The 16147-nt window shown below is 39.8% G+C and overlaps 1 protein-coding gene across 1 annotated transcript in view; it reads right to left on the reverse strand.

Moving 5' to 3' along the window:
- The window catches only part of LOC132381178 (leucine-rich repeat-containing G-protein coupled receptor 6), a 317117-nt gene that overhangs the window by 201653 nt on the left and 99317 nt on the right, over positions 1-16147 (reverse strand). The window contains exon 2 of the mRNA XM_059950470.1: positions 11578-11649. Within this exon, the coding sequence (XP_059806453.1) occupies positions 11578-11649 (72 nt within the window). The remainder of the gene's footprint in view (positions 1-11577; positions 11650-16147) is intronic.

A 16147-nucleotide genomic window follows, 5' to 3' on the forward strand; every position in this document is an offset into this window, starting at 1 on the left:
AGCTAACTGTACTTTAATTCATTGAAGAATTTGGTGTTCTGCAGGGGCCTGTGTTGAGACTGCTTCTTTTCACTTTACATATCAATGATTTGGATGATGGAATTGTTGGCTTTGAGGCCAGGTTTACGGATGATACAAAGATAGGTGGAGGGGCAGGTAGTTTTGAGGAAGCAGGGAGTCTGCAGAAGGACTTGAACAGAGTAGGAGAATAGGCGAAGAAGTGGTAGAATACAGTATAGGAATGTGTTTTGTCGTGCACTTTGGTAGAAGGAAGTAAAGCATAGGTTATTATCTAAACAGGGAACAAATTCAGAAAGTAGAGATTGAAAGGGACTTGAGAGCCCTAGTGCAGGATCCCCTGAAGATTAACTTAGGTTAATTTTCCTAAAGATTTAATCATTGTGTATACTTAAAGCAGAGTTTGATAGATTCTTGATGAGTAAGGGCATCAAAGGTTATGGGGAGAAGGCGGGAAAAATGGGCTTGCAAGAGAAAATAAATCAGCCATCATGGCAGAACATACCCAAAGGAATGAATGGCCTGTTCTGCCCCTATAACTTATGCTCTTTTGGTCTTAAATTCCAGTTTTTACATGTGGTTATCAGCACGGTGAAATCCCTGAAGGCTTGTGACCTATTTTATTTGTATTTTCCTCTAAGATTCAGTCTTCCCTCCTTTCAGCTCCCTACCATTCTGACATTAATGCAGATGTGATGTGAAGTACAAGAACTTAAGCCCCTGTATTTTAGAGAGGTAGGTCAAAAGTGTACAGTCACACCTGCTTGAATTTCTAGAGCTTTATCGTGTTGCCCTTTTTTTGCCGGATAATTCAGCATCGAATGCTATTGGTTTTAAGAGGTGAGTGGAGACAGTGAGAATATTCTGTGCACAATGGCTTATGAGGAGATGTTGGATTGTGTGTAGTGGATGAGGAATTTCAGAAGAAGTGAGCAGGGTAGTCAGAATATTCTGTGTCCCACAGTACCAGCGAAGATGTTGGATTGTATGTAATTTGGCACTTGGCAAGGGCCAATAAAGTTAGGGTTAGGTGAAGTGGCCATTGTGCGAGTGGGCCAGCAGGGGAGTTGAGGCTTTGGCTCAAGAGGCTTTAAGGAGAAGAAGCAAAGGCTGTAGCGAGTTTTTTTTTTAATTGTTTCTTTCCTCCTCATTGCAGTTAGAGCAGTGGGGATGCCAAACAGGATAGTGAAATGTTCCTCTTGTGGGATGTGTGACAACAGGTAGACCTCCAGTGTCTCTGACAACTACACCGGCAAAAAGTGCATCCACCTGCAGATTCCTAAGGACCCGCAGTGGAATTCTGGATTATTTGGGAGACTAAGGAATTGATTGATAGGACCTACAAGGAGGTAGTTATATCAAAATTGCAGGACACAGGTAATGGAGTGATCATAAGGAGGAGGAAAGGGGATAGGCAGCTAGTTCAGAGTATCCTTGTGGCTGCTCCCCTCAATAAGAGGTATACCACTCTAGATTCTGTTGTGGGGGGATGACTTAGCACAGGAAAGTCACAGTGCTCAGGTCTCCAGCACTGAGTCTTGTTCTGCGGTTCAGATGGGAAGGGGGAAGAAAAGGCAAAAATTAGTGATAAGGAATTCAATGGTTAGGCATATAAACAGGATGTTCTTTGGGCATGAATGAGATTCCCAGATGGTATTTTGCCTCCTGTGTGCCAGGATCAGGGACATCTTGCATTGAGTTCACGACGTTTTAAATGGGAAGGTGAGCAGCCAGAGGTCGTGGTCCAGGTTGATATCAATGACATGGGTAGGAAGAGTAATCAGATCCTTCACACTGAGTTCAGGGAGTTAGGTGCTAACTTAAAGGATAGGGCCTCCAGGATTGAGGACTCAGAATTGGTACCCACACCATTTGCTAGTCAGGCCAGAAATAGGAAGATAAAAGTTTTAGATCATTGGACTCTCTTCCAGTGAAGGTGGGACCTTTACAGACAGGATAATTTGCACCAAAGCTGGAGGGAGACTACTATCTTTGCAGAAAGGTTTGCTGGTGCTGCATGGTGGGGGGTTAAACTAGATTTGCAGAGGGATGGGAACCAGAGCATTGGAGCAGACAGTGGTGAGGTTGTGAAGAAAGATGCTGTTAAGCCTACATACAAAGTCAGGAATTGAAAGTTTGTGCATGGTGGGACTAATGTTTTGAGTTGTGTATACTTTGATACCAGATTATTGTAGGAAAGGCGTATGAGCTCAGGGCATGGACCAGCATGTGGAAGGATGACATTGTAGCCATTAGTTAGACTTAGTTGCAGGAGGGACAGGACCGGCAGCACAATGTTCTAGGCTCCTGTTGCTTAAGATGTGATAGATCAGGAGGGAATAAAGGGGGAAGGGTGGCCTCAGCCATCGGGGAAAATGTCATGACTGTGCTCAGACAGAACAGACTGGACAGCTCGTCTAATGAGGCTATATGGGTGGAATTTAGGTATAAGAAAGGAATGACACATTACTGTGATTATATTACAGACCACCCAATAGCTAGCAGGATTTAGAGGAACAAACTTGTAGAAAGATCATAGACTATCATGAGAAACATTAAGGTTGTGATAGTGATTTTAACTTTCCACATTTTGACTGGGACTCCCATACCATAAAAGAGATACATGGGAAGGTGTTTGTCAAATGTGTTCAGGGAAGTTTCCTTGGTCAACATAAAGAGGTTCCAACTAAAGAGAGTGCAATACTGAGGGAATGAAACAGGACAGGTGACAGATTTTGTGTAGGGGAACACTTGGCATGTAGTGATCATAATGCCATTAGTGTCAAGATAATTGTGGAGAAGCATTGATCTGGTCCTTCAGCTGAGATTATAAGTTGAGCAAAGGCCAACTTTGATGGTAGCAGAAAGGATCTGGCGAGGGTGGACTGGAACAGGTTACGTTCTGGCAAAGGTGTGCTTGGTAAGTGAGAGGCTTGCAAAGGTGAAATTCTGAGAGTACAGAGTTTGTACGTTCCTGTCAGAATAAAGGGCAAGGATAACAAGCTTAAAGAGCCTGGCTTTTCAAGTGACAATGAGGCCCTGGTTCAGAAGAAGAAAGTGCACAGGTGACATGGACAGTACGGAACAAATGAGGTACCTGAGGAATACAAGAAAGGCAAGAGAACACTTAAGAATGAAATCAGGAGGGCTAGAAGAAGGCATGGAGTTGCTCCAGAAGACCAGGTTGAAGGAGAATCCCATGGGCTTCTACAGATATATTAAGATAGCTTGAATGAAAAGACACTGAAGGGATATTCTCGTAATTTTTATTATAAATAAAACTTACTTAGATAAAAATTTTTCTAGTCCTTTCTGTTTTTCCTTTTAATTGTCCTGTTGTGTTCTGATTTAGATTATATGTGAAATGTTTGTACCTTCGTCATCGAGTACGGGAGCAGTCAAGAAGTGGACCGGAAGTACTTACAAAGGACTGCGCGAACGGCTGAGAGGATCATAGGACTCTCCCTACCATCCATTGGGGACATTTATCAGAAGTGCTGCATATGCAAGACCCTTAGTATTATCACATCCATCCAGCCAGCATCCTCTCTGGCTATCTATCATCAGGCAGGAGACTATGATGCATGTAAACAGGAACGGTCTGGATGAGAACCAGTTTCTTCCCCCAAGTCATTAGCCTTCTGAACTCCCAGCCACATCGTATTCAAAGTGTCACTGGTTAATCTGTTCCATACCTTCCAATATTTAAAATTAATGCACTTTAGCTTGTTATTTATGTGTGATTTATCAATAGATTTTATCCATACCTTTGTAAGTTATTGTGTGTTTTGTGTGTTATGTTTACTACTGTACTTTACATCCTAGTTCGAAGAAACTTTGTCTCGTTTCTATATACATTATATGGCTATATATGTAATATAGATGTATCTAGTTAAATGACAATAAACTTGACTTAAGTTTATTGGCAGGTAAAGTGTTTCAATTTCACAAGTATTTTGAAAAATATTGAGTATGAACTGAAACAGTTTTTGAATTTGTTCCCGAAAACTGCAAAATATTGGAAAAAGTACCATTTATTGCCCAACCTGGGGACTCAAAAAGGTTGATTGAGGGTTGAGTTTGAATCTTGCATTGACAATTTATACCACAGGAATGGTCACCGCCCATGAGGAAGATAAGGCAGAATGAATATTTGCTCTATAGTTTAGAAGAATGAAAGGATATGTTCTTGAAATATTTAAGGTCCTCAGGATTAGCAAGATAGATGTTGGTTGGGCGTTAGCCTTGGCTGAGAGTCTTAATATCAAGGATCAGCAAAGGACAGCCACTCAGGGGAAAGATGAGAATAAAATAACTTCACTCAGAGTTTGGTACATATTTGAATTCTCTTTCTGAGAGAATGTGGAGGATCAATGAATGAGTACATTCAAAGAAGAGCAATGTTTTAACATATTAAGGGAATTAAAAGGGTCAATTCAAGAAAATAATCCAAGATAAGTGATCAATTGAAATCTTTTTAAAAGGCATTAGGATGGCCTATTCATGTTTCTATTTCTTATGTTCAGAACCTGTGGGAAGAAATGATGTGTGGGATCAAAATGAACTGTTTGTCCCTGTCCTGGATAGCTTTATTAAGAGTCTGACTTTTTACAGACATCGATGATTTTTGTTTTTCTGATGCTAGCTTAGATACAAGCAGTCCAATTTCATAGCTTTTCAAAGTGCAATTTGAATTCAGAGCTTCTGGGTTGCCAATTAAATAAAACAAAGTATCATCACTCTACCTCCTCTTCAAATGACAGCTAAAGAGTTTTCTGTTTTTCTGAACTTCCAGGACCATATTTGTAGTTGATCAATACTCCAGTTATACGAATTTATCTCTAATTGCTTACTTGCATTTGAATGAAGTTAAATAGAGAATTTAATTTCATGTTCTAAATATAAATGGGATTCTTGCAGAGGTGAAATGACAGTGGTGGACTGAACGCCTTTTTGCCAGTAACAAACTCTTCAATATAAGGACTGCATCATCACGGCAGTTTACCCCCGTAGGCCACACACAGTAAAAGCTGCCAAAAAATAGAACCAATTCTTTCAGATAAATGCCATGCTTAATTTTGTGGTTTCCAGAGAAAAAAAGGAAAACATTTGGGTTTTGCAATAAATTTGTCGGCTGCTGTCAGCTTGGGTTCCTTCTGTCTGTTAAAACAAATTTTCTTTGCTTTCTGCACTCCACCCATCCACCCACCAATGAATCCAACTTATTCTGACTGGTTATGGCCTTGTGCAAAGCAATATTGAACTGGTCCAGTTGACATGAGCTGCATTTGGGACATACTGCACTTTTACATATTTTCATAAGGGTTTCCACTGCCAGTTTAGACTAACATTGTCTACTGCTCGTCCACTGGTAGTTAAACTATTTTCTAATACACCTTTCTCTGGAGCTAATGTGAATTTGTTTTAAAATGGCAATGTAAAATAAAAAGTGTGATGAGCTCAAAGATCACTATTTTTGTCTGATAAATATTAAATGTTCTTCAACTTTGTATTGTTTCATGCAACTTTCCTATCTCAGATATAATTATCTTTAAAATTTAGCCAGTTTTAGGAGTCAAAGTAAATTATAAAGGCTTGGATGGAATATGCCTTGTGTCTTCATATCAATTGGTTAATTATATTTCTATTGAAGTTACATTTTTCCAGTATTCTTTATGACAGAATTATCTGCAGGTAGCCTTATTTATTTATCTGCATTTATGACTCTATCTATTTTGGTGCTAGAGCAGTGGAGATGAGTTACTGCAATGCATTTCATGGATATAGGACTCTGCAGCCAATGCATACCAGTGAATTTTCAGAACTGGACTAGCCCAGGAAAGTGGAGAATGTTCTATCAGATTCCTGACTTTGAGATATCTGGAGGTGAGTCGCCAGCCTCAGTTTCTGGTCTGTTTTTGTAGCCCAGTGTTTATGGGGCTGATCGTGTTGAATTTTAGATCATTATGAACAGAAACATCCTGACCCCTTCACTTATCATGGAAGGAAAGTTAGATAGATAGATAATTTATTGATCCCAAAGGAAATTACAGGTCACAAGTCCACAGATATACAAATATTAGAAGAGCAGTAGGAAAGAATAAGAAATAAGTTACCTCAAACGGTCTAGCAGGAGGGCATCATTACCTCCCCAGCTATAGGTTGACTCACTATAGACCCTAAGAATGACCTCATATAGTGCTCTTTGGAGCAGTGCGCCTGTCTTAGTCTATTACTAAAAATACTCCTCTGTTCAGGCAAGGTGGCATGCAGTGGGTGAGAAACCTTGTCCAGAATTTCCAGAATTTTCCTGAGGGTCCTTTGTTCTACCACAGTCTCTGGTGTGTCTAGTTTGACCCTTACAACAGAGCCAGGCTTTCTAATCAGTTCATTGAGCCTGTTGGCATAATCCGTGTTGATACCATTGCCCCAGCACACCACCGCACAGAAGATTGAACTGGCAACAACACATTGAAGGACATGTGAAGGACAGGCCTGTGTACTCCAAGCACCTCAGTCTCCTCAGGAAATAGAGGTGACTCTGGCCCTTCTTGTACACAGCCTCTGTGTTGGTGCTCCACTCAAGTCTGTCATCCTGGTGCACCCCAGGTACTTGTAGGTCCTAACCACATCCACATCCTCACCATCAATAGTAACAGGACCAAATGCACGTACTTCCAATTTCCATATTTAAAGAAGAAAAAAATAAAGAGTTTTTGATGAAGCTTTGTTTATTGAAACAATGCCACATTTAAAAATGTTAAGATGAGAATTCTATTATATACTTAGGGTTTATGTCCAATGCTATAAATTCAATTTCTAGATAATTTCCAGGAATACATTTGCCATCCATTGTGCATATTGTATGTTTACATCTGGAAGTAGTCAAGTACATTTGAAATTAGGTGTAAATAACATACCCTGGTGATTTTATACAATGCAGGTCAGTAAGCAGTATCAGCTTTAAATGCAGAAACAGAACCAAACTCAGAGATAAGAAACGGCTCTGCCATTAATTAAAAGTTCTGTCCCTCCCTGGACCAAGGTGGGGAGTTATCCACTGAAAGCACCACAGGATAGCTATCCACTTGAAAGTAAATTCCTTTTCATTTCCTCTTTTTTTTCATGCAGGTCTCCAACAACTGCCTGAGCTGCCTACTTTGAATAACAGATCAGTCACTGGAAGCGTGGGGTGTCTTTCCCATTCTCCTTCCCTGTCGACTGAAGGTAAATTTATCCAAAAACAGACCCATAATTTCAAGTGGATGCAACCACTTTAAAAGTGCTGACCATAGCAGAGGAGAGAAAAAACTTGAATTTTTGTGCAGAAAATTGATCTGACCACACAATCAAATAATGTTTGGGGTAACTGATTCTTACATATATCATGCGAAACATTTTCAGGCCTTTGTCCATTCAGTTCAAAAATACTACTGCACTGAATAGCTGACAAACATTTCTCAACTCAGACAGCACCAGCCTCACAGTGATACTTGGACAGTACCAATTCCTGTTTCAATGAGTGATTGTTGGATCTTGATATTCTGATTTACTGGAATAATCTGTGTCCCATTCCAGTTCAATCAGCAGCTTTACCAATAAGAACAACAGTGTTGCCTTCCAAAACTAACATTTCTATATGTATGGTAAACAATTACCGTACGTTTTTCATGGTGTTCCAAAGGTTACATTTCTTCATATTTTTCTTTAAACATGAATTATGAATCATTCTTGAGGTATGAAATCATCAAAAATTATCATGATGAACAAGCAGTAAACCTTCAAATTCAAAGACAGCCAGTTTAATATTTCTACCTGCAGCATAGTAGAGATGACATAAACATATAAAGGATTAAAACAATTGCATAACACTCTTCTATCACTGAAGAAATTCAGCAGTTTAGTTAAATCCCTTTAAGATCCTTAAAATAAGTGTGCAGGAAAGTGCTGTATAAAGTTGACTACAGATATGATGAACAACAATCACCTCTCAGTTTTGATTACATAAAAAAGGGGTATTTAATCTCCAGGCTAACATAACCAGTGATTTATTCATGTGAGATGGCAAAGAAAAAATATATATGAACAGTCTAGTAGCGGTGAATAAAGGATTCATTTTATTTTCTCTTTGATCCTTTGGCACTTTGGATTTCAAACACTGAGATATTTTTATAAAGAAAAATGTGCTCCACTTGATTCATGATTCTAATCAGAATAAATATACATTTAAATAACTAAAAAACTATTAGTTGAAAATACATTAGCATCATGAACTTCAAAAGCAAATTTCACGTTTGCGCAACTTAAGTTAAACAGAAACATAGAAAACCTATAGCACAATACAAGCCCTTCGGCCCACAATGCCATGCTGAACACGTACTTACTTTAGAAATTACCTCTGGTTACCCATAGCCCTCTATTTATCTAAGCTCCATGTATCCAGGAGTCTCTTAAAAGACCCTATCATATCTGCCTCCACCACCATCGCCGACAGCCTATTCCACGCACTCACCACTCTCCGCATAAAAATCGTACCCCTGACATCTCCTCTGTACCTACTTCCGAGCACCTTAAAACTGTGCCCTCTCATGTTAGCCATTTCAGCCCTGGGAAAAAGGCTTTGACTATCCACATGATCAATGCCTCTCATTATCTTGTACACCTCTATCAGGTCACCTCTCATCCTCCATCACTCCAAGAAGAAAATGCTGAGTTCACTCAACCTATTTTCACAAGGCATGCTCCCCAATCCAGGCAACATCCCTGTAAATATCCTCTGTACCCTTTCTATAGTTTCCACATAACTTCCTGTAGTGAGGAGACCAGAACTAAGCACAGTACTCCAAGTGGGGTCTGACCAGGGTCCTATATAGCTGTAACATTACCTCTCGGATCTTAAACTCAATCCCAAAATTGATGAAGGCCGATACAGCGTATACCTTCTTACTACACAGACAACATGCATAGCAGCTTTGAGTGTCCTATGGACTCGGACCCCAAGATCCCTCTGATCCTCCACACTGCCAAGAGTCTTAAAATTAATACTATATTCTGCCATCATATTTGACCTGCAAAAATGAACCACGTCACACTTATCTGGGTTGAACCCCATCTGCCACTTCTCAGCTTAGTTTTGCATGCTGTCAATGTCCCGTTGTAACCTCTGGCAGCTCTCCACACTAACCACAACACCCCCCCAACCTCCAGGTCATTTATAAAAATCACAAAGAGAATGGATCCCAGAACAGATCCCTGAGGCACACCACTGGTCACCGACCTCCATGCAGAATATGACCCGTCTATGACCACTCTTTGCCTTCTGTGGGCAAGCCAATTCTGGATCCACAAAGCAAGGTCCTCTTGGATCCCCTGCCTCCTTACTTTCTCAATAAGCCTTGCATGGGGTACCTTATCAAATGCCTTGCTGAAATCCATATACAGTACACTATATCTACTGATTTACCTTCATCAATGTGTTTAGTCACATCCTCAAAAAATTCGATGCTTTTGACAAAGCCATGCTGACTATTCTTAATCGTATTATGCCTCTCCAAATGTTCCTAAATCCTGCCTCTCAGGATCTTCTCCAACAACTTACCAAACACTAAAGTAAGACTCACTGATCTATAATTACCTGGGCTATCTCTACTCCCTTTCTTGAATAAGGGAACAACATCAGCAACTCTCCAATCCTCCAGAACCTCTCCCATCCCCATTGATAATGCAAAAATCATCGCCAGAGGCTCAGCAATCTCCTCCCTCGCCTCCCACAGTAGCCTCCTACAGTAGTCCTGGAGATGTATTCAACTTGATGCTTTCCAAAAGCTCTAGCACATCCTCTTTCTTAATGTCTATATGCTCAAGCTTTTCAATCTGCTGTAAGTCATCCCTACAATCGCCAAGATCCTTTTCCATAGTGAATACTGAAGCAAGGTATTCATTAAGGACCTCCGCTATCTCTTCCGGTTCCATACACACTTTTCCACTGTCACCCTTGATTGGCCCTATTCTCTCGTATCTTATCCTCTTGCTCTTCACATACTTGTAGAATGCCTTGGAGCTTTCCTTAATCTTGCTCCCCAAGGCCTTCACATGGCCCCTTCTGGCTCTCTTAATTTCTTTCATAAGCTCATTCCTGTTTGCCTTATAATCTTCTAGATCTCTGTCTCTACCTAGTTTTTTGAACCTTTCATAAGCTTTTCTTCTTGACTAGATTTTCAACAGGCTTTGTACACCATGGTTCCTGTACCCTACCATTCTTTCCCGGTCTAATTGGAACGTACCTATGCAGAATGCCACGCAAATATCCCCTGAACATTTACCACATTTCTGCTGTACATTTCCCTGAGAACATCTGTTCCCAATTTATGCTTCCAAGTTCCTGCCTGATAGCTTCATATTTCCCCTTACTCCAATTAAACACTTTCCTAACTTGTCTGTTCCTATCCCTCTCCAATGCGATGGTAAAGGAGATAGAATTGTGATCACTGTCCCAAAATGCTCCCTACTGAGAGACCTAACACCTGACCAGGTTCATTTCCCAATACCAGATCAAGTACAGCCTCTCCTCTTGTCAGGAAGCCTTCCTGAACATATCTAACAAACTCCACACCATCTAAACCCCTTGCTCTAAGGAGATGCTAGTCAATATTTGGGAAATTAAGATCTCCCACCAACACAAACCTGTTATTACTACACCTTCCAGAATCTGTCTCCCTACTGCTCCTCAATGTCCTTGCAAGTTTTCTCTGAAATTAGCTCAGGCATAACTACTCTAAGGAAAAAATTTAAATATATATCTGTAAACAAAATATTGAGTATTGAAATCATAACAATGTTTGAAAATACCCCAACTTAATGTTATTACGAGCAACTGATATTTCATAAGTCTTTTTAAATTTGATGCTTAACTGTTTTCTTTTTCTGTTTTTTTGTGTGGTAACAGTATCTTTGTGTGTTTTTTTTCTTTTTGTAGCGTTACTCATATGCTAACAGTGGCTCAGTACCATTCTCAGCTGTGAGTCCAGGGTTGTCTATTCAAGCTCCATTGGTATGAATGAAGCACACACTGTATAATCTAACTGACATGTAAATAGAGTATTTAGGAAGCACTCTCATCACAGAGATAGTATCTTTTAGATCTGTGGGTAAACCAGATTTGATTGTAAAAGATGCCTTGACACTGTGTAATGAATAGCCAGGAACCTTACTGGAGGTTGGGCCAATAATCATACCTCAATGAACATAATCAAAAGGATTATTTGGAAATCAATTGTATGCTATTTTGTGCAAATTATCTGCTATGTTCTATGTTATAATTGCAATGACACTTTAAAAGTAGTTAAATTAATGTTAAGCACTTTAAGATTTCATGAGGTTATCAAATGTGTTACATTAATTCAGGTTTCTGTTCTTCTTGTAAATAAGTAACAAATGCAGCTGTGGATGTTTACTGTCATGCAGTACAAAGTAAAGTACTATTGATTGCATCTCATCCTCCTCCAAAATATCAAAGTTTATTAACATAATTATTTGTTCTGGAAATTGTTTGTTACTTACAGCTCTTCTAAGAAGTGAAGCCCTTCAAAAGAATTTGGCTGCAGGTCATTGATATTGTTCATGCTCAAGTCACTGCCGAGAGAGGGGGAGAAAGACAAAAAAAATGGATAAGTGGTAATTAGCTTTGAAAGAAGTCTGTTCAATGTTTGTAGATATATTGCCTTTCCATTGTCATTTTTAATTTCATTTTATTGTCCATTCAGTCCCACAAACAGAGATAAATTGGCGCTTCTCTGCTTTGCCACTATTACTTTTGAACCATGTGATCCTCGTTTCATCTGGAAGATACATTGTTTCTTTCCTGATTAAAATAATCTCTTATGAATATCATTCAAATGTAAAGTGCACTTTGAAGGAAATAAAAAGCAGATGTCAAGAACAAGAATAAAGGAAAAATTTCCCTCGTCGCCTATGTCAATAACAAGTAGCACCAAGGCTGCACACTGTTTAAAGAAGCCTTTAAAGATGATTGCTGCAGGGGTCCAGGCCACTTCTGGCACCATGATATTCTAAAATTGTTTACCGTATGTCAGTGAGACAATCCATATTCATAAAACTCCTTCCAAAAGCATTGGAGTTTTATTTAAAGGTTATATTGATCATGCTTCAATACTCTTGCACACATTCGTATTGATCACCGAGAAACATGTTATAACACGGTGGTTGATGCATTTCTTAAGCAGTTAGAGCACGTTCATTTGCACGTCGCATTGCTTTTTCCTATTTTGTCTCAATGCATGGCACCTTCTGGCAATTCAGCTGTTTACAAACAGTATCACAATAGTGTCGTGGCGAGCATGGTAGTGTAGCAGCTAGCATAACATTTTAGGATTCAATTCCTGCCATTGTGTGTATGTTCTTCCCATGACCACATGGGTTTCCTCCAGTTGCTCCGGTTTCCTCCCACATTCCAAAGACGTACAGGTTAATAAGTTGTGGGCATGCCATGTTGGAGCCAAAAGCGTAGCACACCTTGCAGGTCATCCTCAGACTGTGTTTGTTGTTGATAAAAACAACACTGCATCGCGAACAAGGGAGTATCTGCAGATGCAGGAAATCCAAAGCAACACACACAAAATGCAACAGTTACTCAGCAAACCAGGCAGCATCTATGGAAAAGAGCAAACGGTCAATGTTTCGGGCTGAGACCCTTCATCAGGACATTTTGCTGTATGTTGCGATGTCTCAATGTACATGTGATGAATGAGGCTAATTTTAAATCTTTAGGGGTACAAGGTAGTGTAAGGGTCAGCACAATCATTTACAACACTGCCTGTATAAGAATGGCAGTCTGTAAGGAATTTGTATGCTCTCTCTTTGACCTTGTGGATTTGCTCCCACATTCTAAAAGACGTATGGTTAGAGTGAGTGGGTTACGGGCAGGCTTTGTTGGCTCCAGAAGCGTGGCAAAATTTGCAACGGCTCCGCACAATAATTGCTGATTTGATTAGCTGCAAAACAGTACATTTCACTGCATGTAGCAATCCACATCTGACAAATAAAGCTAATAGTTGAAAATCATTATTTAGTTATATAGCATGGAAGCAGTCCTTCAGCCCATCGAGCACTTGCTGAACACTAAACTTCATACGAGAGCCCTATTTTTTTCTCCCCACATTCCCATCAATTCCATATTGATTTTACCACCTATCTACACACCAGGGGCCATTTATGGTGGCTAATCGAGCTACAAACCTGCATGCATTCGGAATGCAGGTGGAATCTGGAGAACTCAGGGGAACCCCAAGGGGTTTCAGGGAGAATGTGCAAATTGCACATGGGCTGCTCCACAGTTCTAGATCAACCATGGGTCACTGGAACTGTGTCAGCCAGCTGTGTCACTGCATGGCCCTTCACCTTCTTGTCCAAGCCTGCTGTGACTTGGGAATTTGTAATTGTTTTCAGAATCGATCTGTATCGCCACAGAGTTCAGGCAGGACCACAGCAGAAATGACAAGGCTACCAATTGTATAATGCTGTCTTCCATCTCTAAATCTTCAAAAATTTCAGGGTAATCTACTGCATATTTAATATAATTCACCTTTTGTCCTGAAAAACTTCTTGACGTATGTTATAAGGATCCATAAAGCAGGTGTAAGTTCAAACAACAGCACCAAAGATTAATTCTGATGGAAATGATCTGTTAACTTCACATGATTTCAAGTTTTCAAACAACTTAATGTAATTAAAGCTCACTCTGGGTTTAAAATATATATAATGTATGAAAGATTCGTAGGGCTTAGGCACTGGGCTGTCTGGCATTGTGTTAATTTTATGTTAATATGACCGATTGTGCAGGTTTCTTCCTGTACTACTCCCCAGTGTATAGTTTTTGCAGCTTTTAATGTCATCCCAGTGTTGTTCTCCACTGTACCACATAAAAGCAGAATTAGAATCAGGTTTATTATCACTGACATTATGGATTGTTTTGGTGGAGGAGTACAGTGCAAGAAATAATTTAGAAAATACTATGTTACAGATAAATAGATAGTGCAAAAATGAAGTGGTGAGGTCGTGTCCATGTCAGAAGGCCACTATGTTTAAAGTTTGGATGGTAACATCTCTACCAAAGGGAATGTAAGGCACTCCTTCCCTCCGTTAACCTGCAGGTCACCCTAGGCACCTGTTTAGCCCCCACGATCAGGGTCACATGAAGCCATGGGAGCTGGTGGTAGATGGTTGTAGGAGCACCAGGTGCGTATCACAAGTCTTGGTTATGCAACCACTGATGCCAGGCAAACAATCTTAGAGGGGTATTGATAATGGCTGGGGTCACCTGTTTTGTAAGGACACTACTCATGATCACCTGTCATATGACATGGCACATAATGATGATCATCATCATGATGGCTAAAGGACATGACAGAGGTCTGGATTGGGCTTAGCAGTGGGAAACCGATAGACAGAGATCCCACTGGCGGCTGGTAATCTGATATTGGGACAGATCACATTGTCAGCTAGTTAGTTCCTCTTGTGATCAAGTAAGGCACATTGCTTGCAATATAGAGATTCAAACAATGAAAACACAATATTTACTAGCCCGGACCCTGACATCTTACATGAGGCACTTCCAGTGTTTGAAATACCAGCACTGGGAGTGGTTTTCACTCCATTCTGCAATAGGCTTTGAAGGCACAATCATTGTTTCATTAAGATTGTGTCATTCTGACCCAATCATCATTGAGTCATAATGACGCATTCAATGTTTTAGGCACAGCTTCTTCCCCTCCACCATCAGATCTCTAAATGATTCATGAAACCATTGGTTCTCCATTTATTAAAAAGCTGATAAACTGAAAAGCCTTTCAGTTCTCAAATAAGTTCCTTGATCTAAAGACAAGCCTGTTTCTCACTTGACTGAGCTTTATTATTGGATTTCATCAGCAAAACACAATTATAAATAATTAAGCTGTTTAATATTCTCTTAATTTATTAATGTATTTCCTCTTGAATAAATATTCTTGTTCTTCTATGACTTTTCTTGAATGTGTATTTGCGAGGTAGTATTGTTATGTCCACATTTACAGTAATTGAGCTTTGTAAATAAGCAAAAAATAAGGCCCTCCAGTGGGAAACAGGATAATTACTTTTAATTACTGTGTTTTCCTTAATTTAGATGAAACAACCCTAGAAGTATCCGTTGTCTGGTTCCCATAACTATCTAAAAGTGAAAATAGTTCTGACAGACATGACGACTGTCTGTCATACAGAAAAGAAATAGGACCTTTTCACAGTCCATAGACTTTCAAGCAAAACAAGTAATAACTTCACTGGAAGAAGTAATAGAGATCACCTGGCCCTAACTGTGCATGAGCATCAATTGTTAATGAATAATTTGTGCAAAATTCTGATTATATTGGCAACCCTCACCACACATCACCTCCATGCATGGATCTCACGTTTGGCGCAGTAAACCATTTTACTATAGTGGTTCTGCAATTGCATTCAGAGTTCAGAAAGAACTCTGGAAGATGTGGTATTATTGAGTCAAGCATTTCAAGCAGAAAACTCCCGACTGGAATACATGGTTTTATTCAGATACAGATTTAAGCTTAGTATGAGTTAGTTCAACTCGTTGTTTTTAATTTGGGATTGACAGCAAACTCAGCATTTACTGAACATCCCTAATGGCCATTGAGAAGATATTGGGTAAACATGGAGAAAGGGGAAGGGCCAGTAGTAGGAAGCTGTCAAGACATTGAGCAATGGAAGATTGAACAGTCAAATTAAAGTTGAGGTATTGAGGACACATTAATTTAATGACTCACAACAGTAACTGGGATAATTGAAACACTTTAAAATTCTATCTTTCACTAAGTACAGTGAAATGGATCCATCCCATCCCTCACCAATCCACAATTTCTAATGCCCTCTCACAACTTTACATTGCTACTACTCACATCTCCATCTCAATGTTCTGACAGAATGCCTGACATTCAATCATGGCAAACACAGTACCCTGGCATTTTGCAGGACCTGCATGTGCAGACTGTCCTGTCTCTGACAAAAGGCACAGAACCAGTGCTGGCAGAGGCAGACTGGTGGAGACTGGTGGGGCACAAATGTGGAT

This window comes from Hypanus sabinus, chromosome 25 (assembly GCF_030144855.1).
Source record: "Hypanus sabinus isolate sHypSab1 chromosome 25, sHypSab1.hap1, whole genome shotgun sequence".
Taxonomy (NCBI): domain Eukaryota; kingdom Metazoa; phylum Chordata; class Chondrichthyes; order Myliobatiformes; family Dasyatidae; genus Hypanus; species Hypanus sabinus.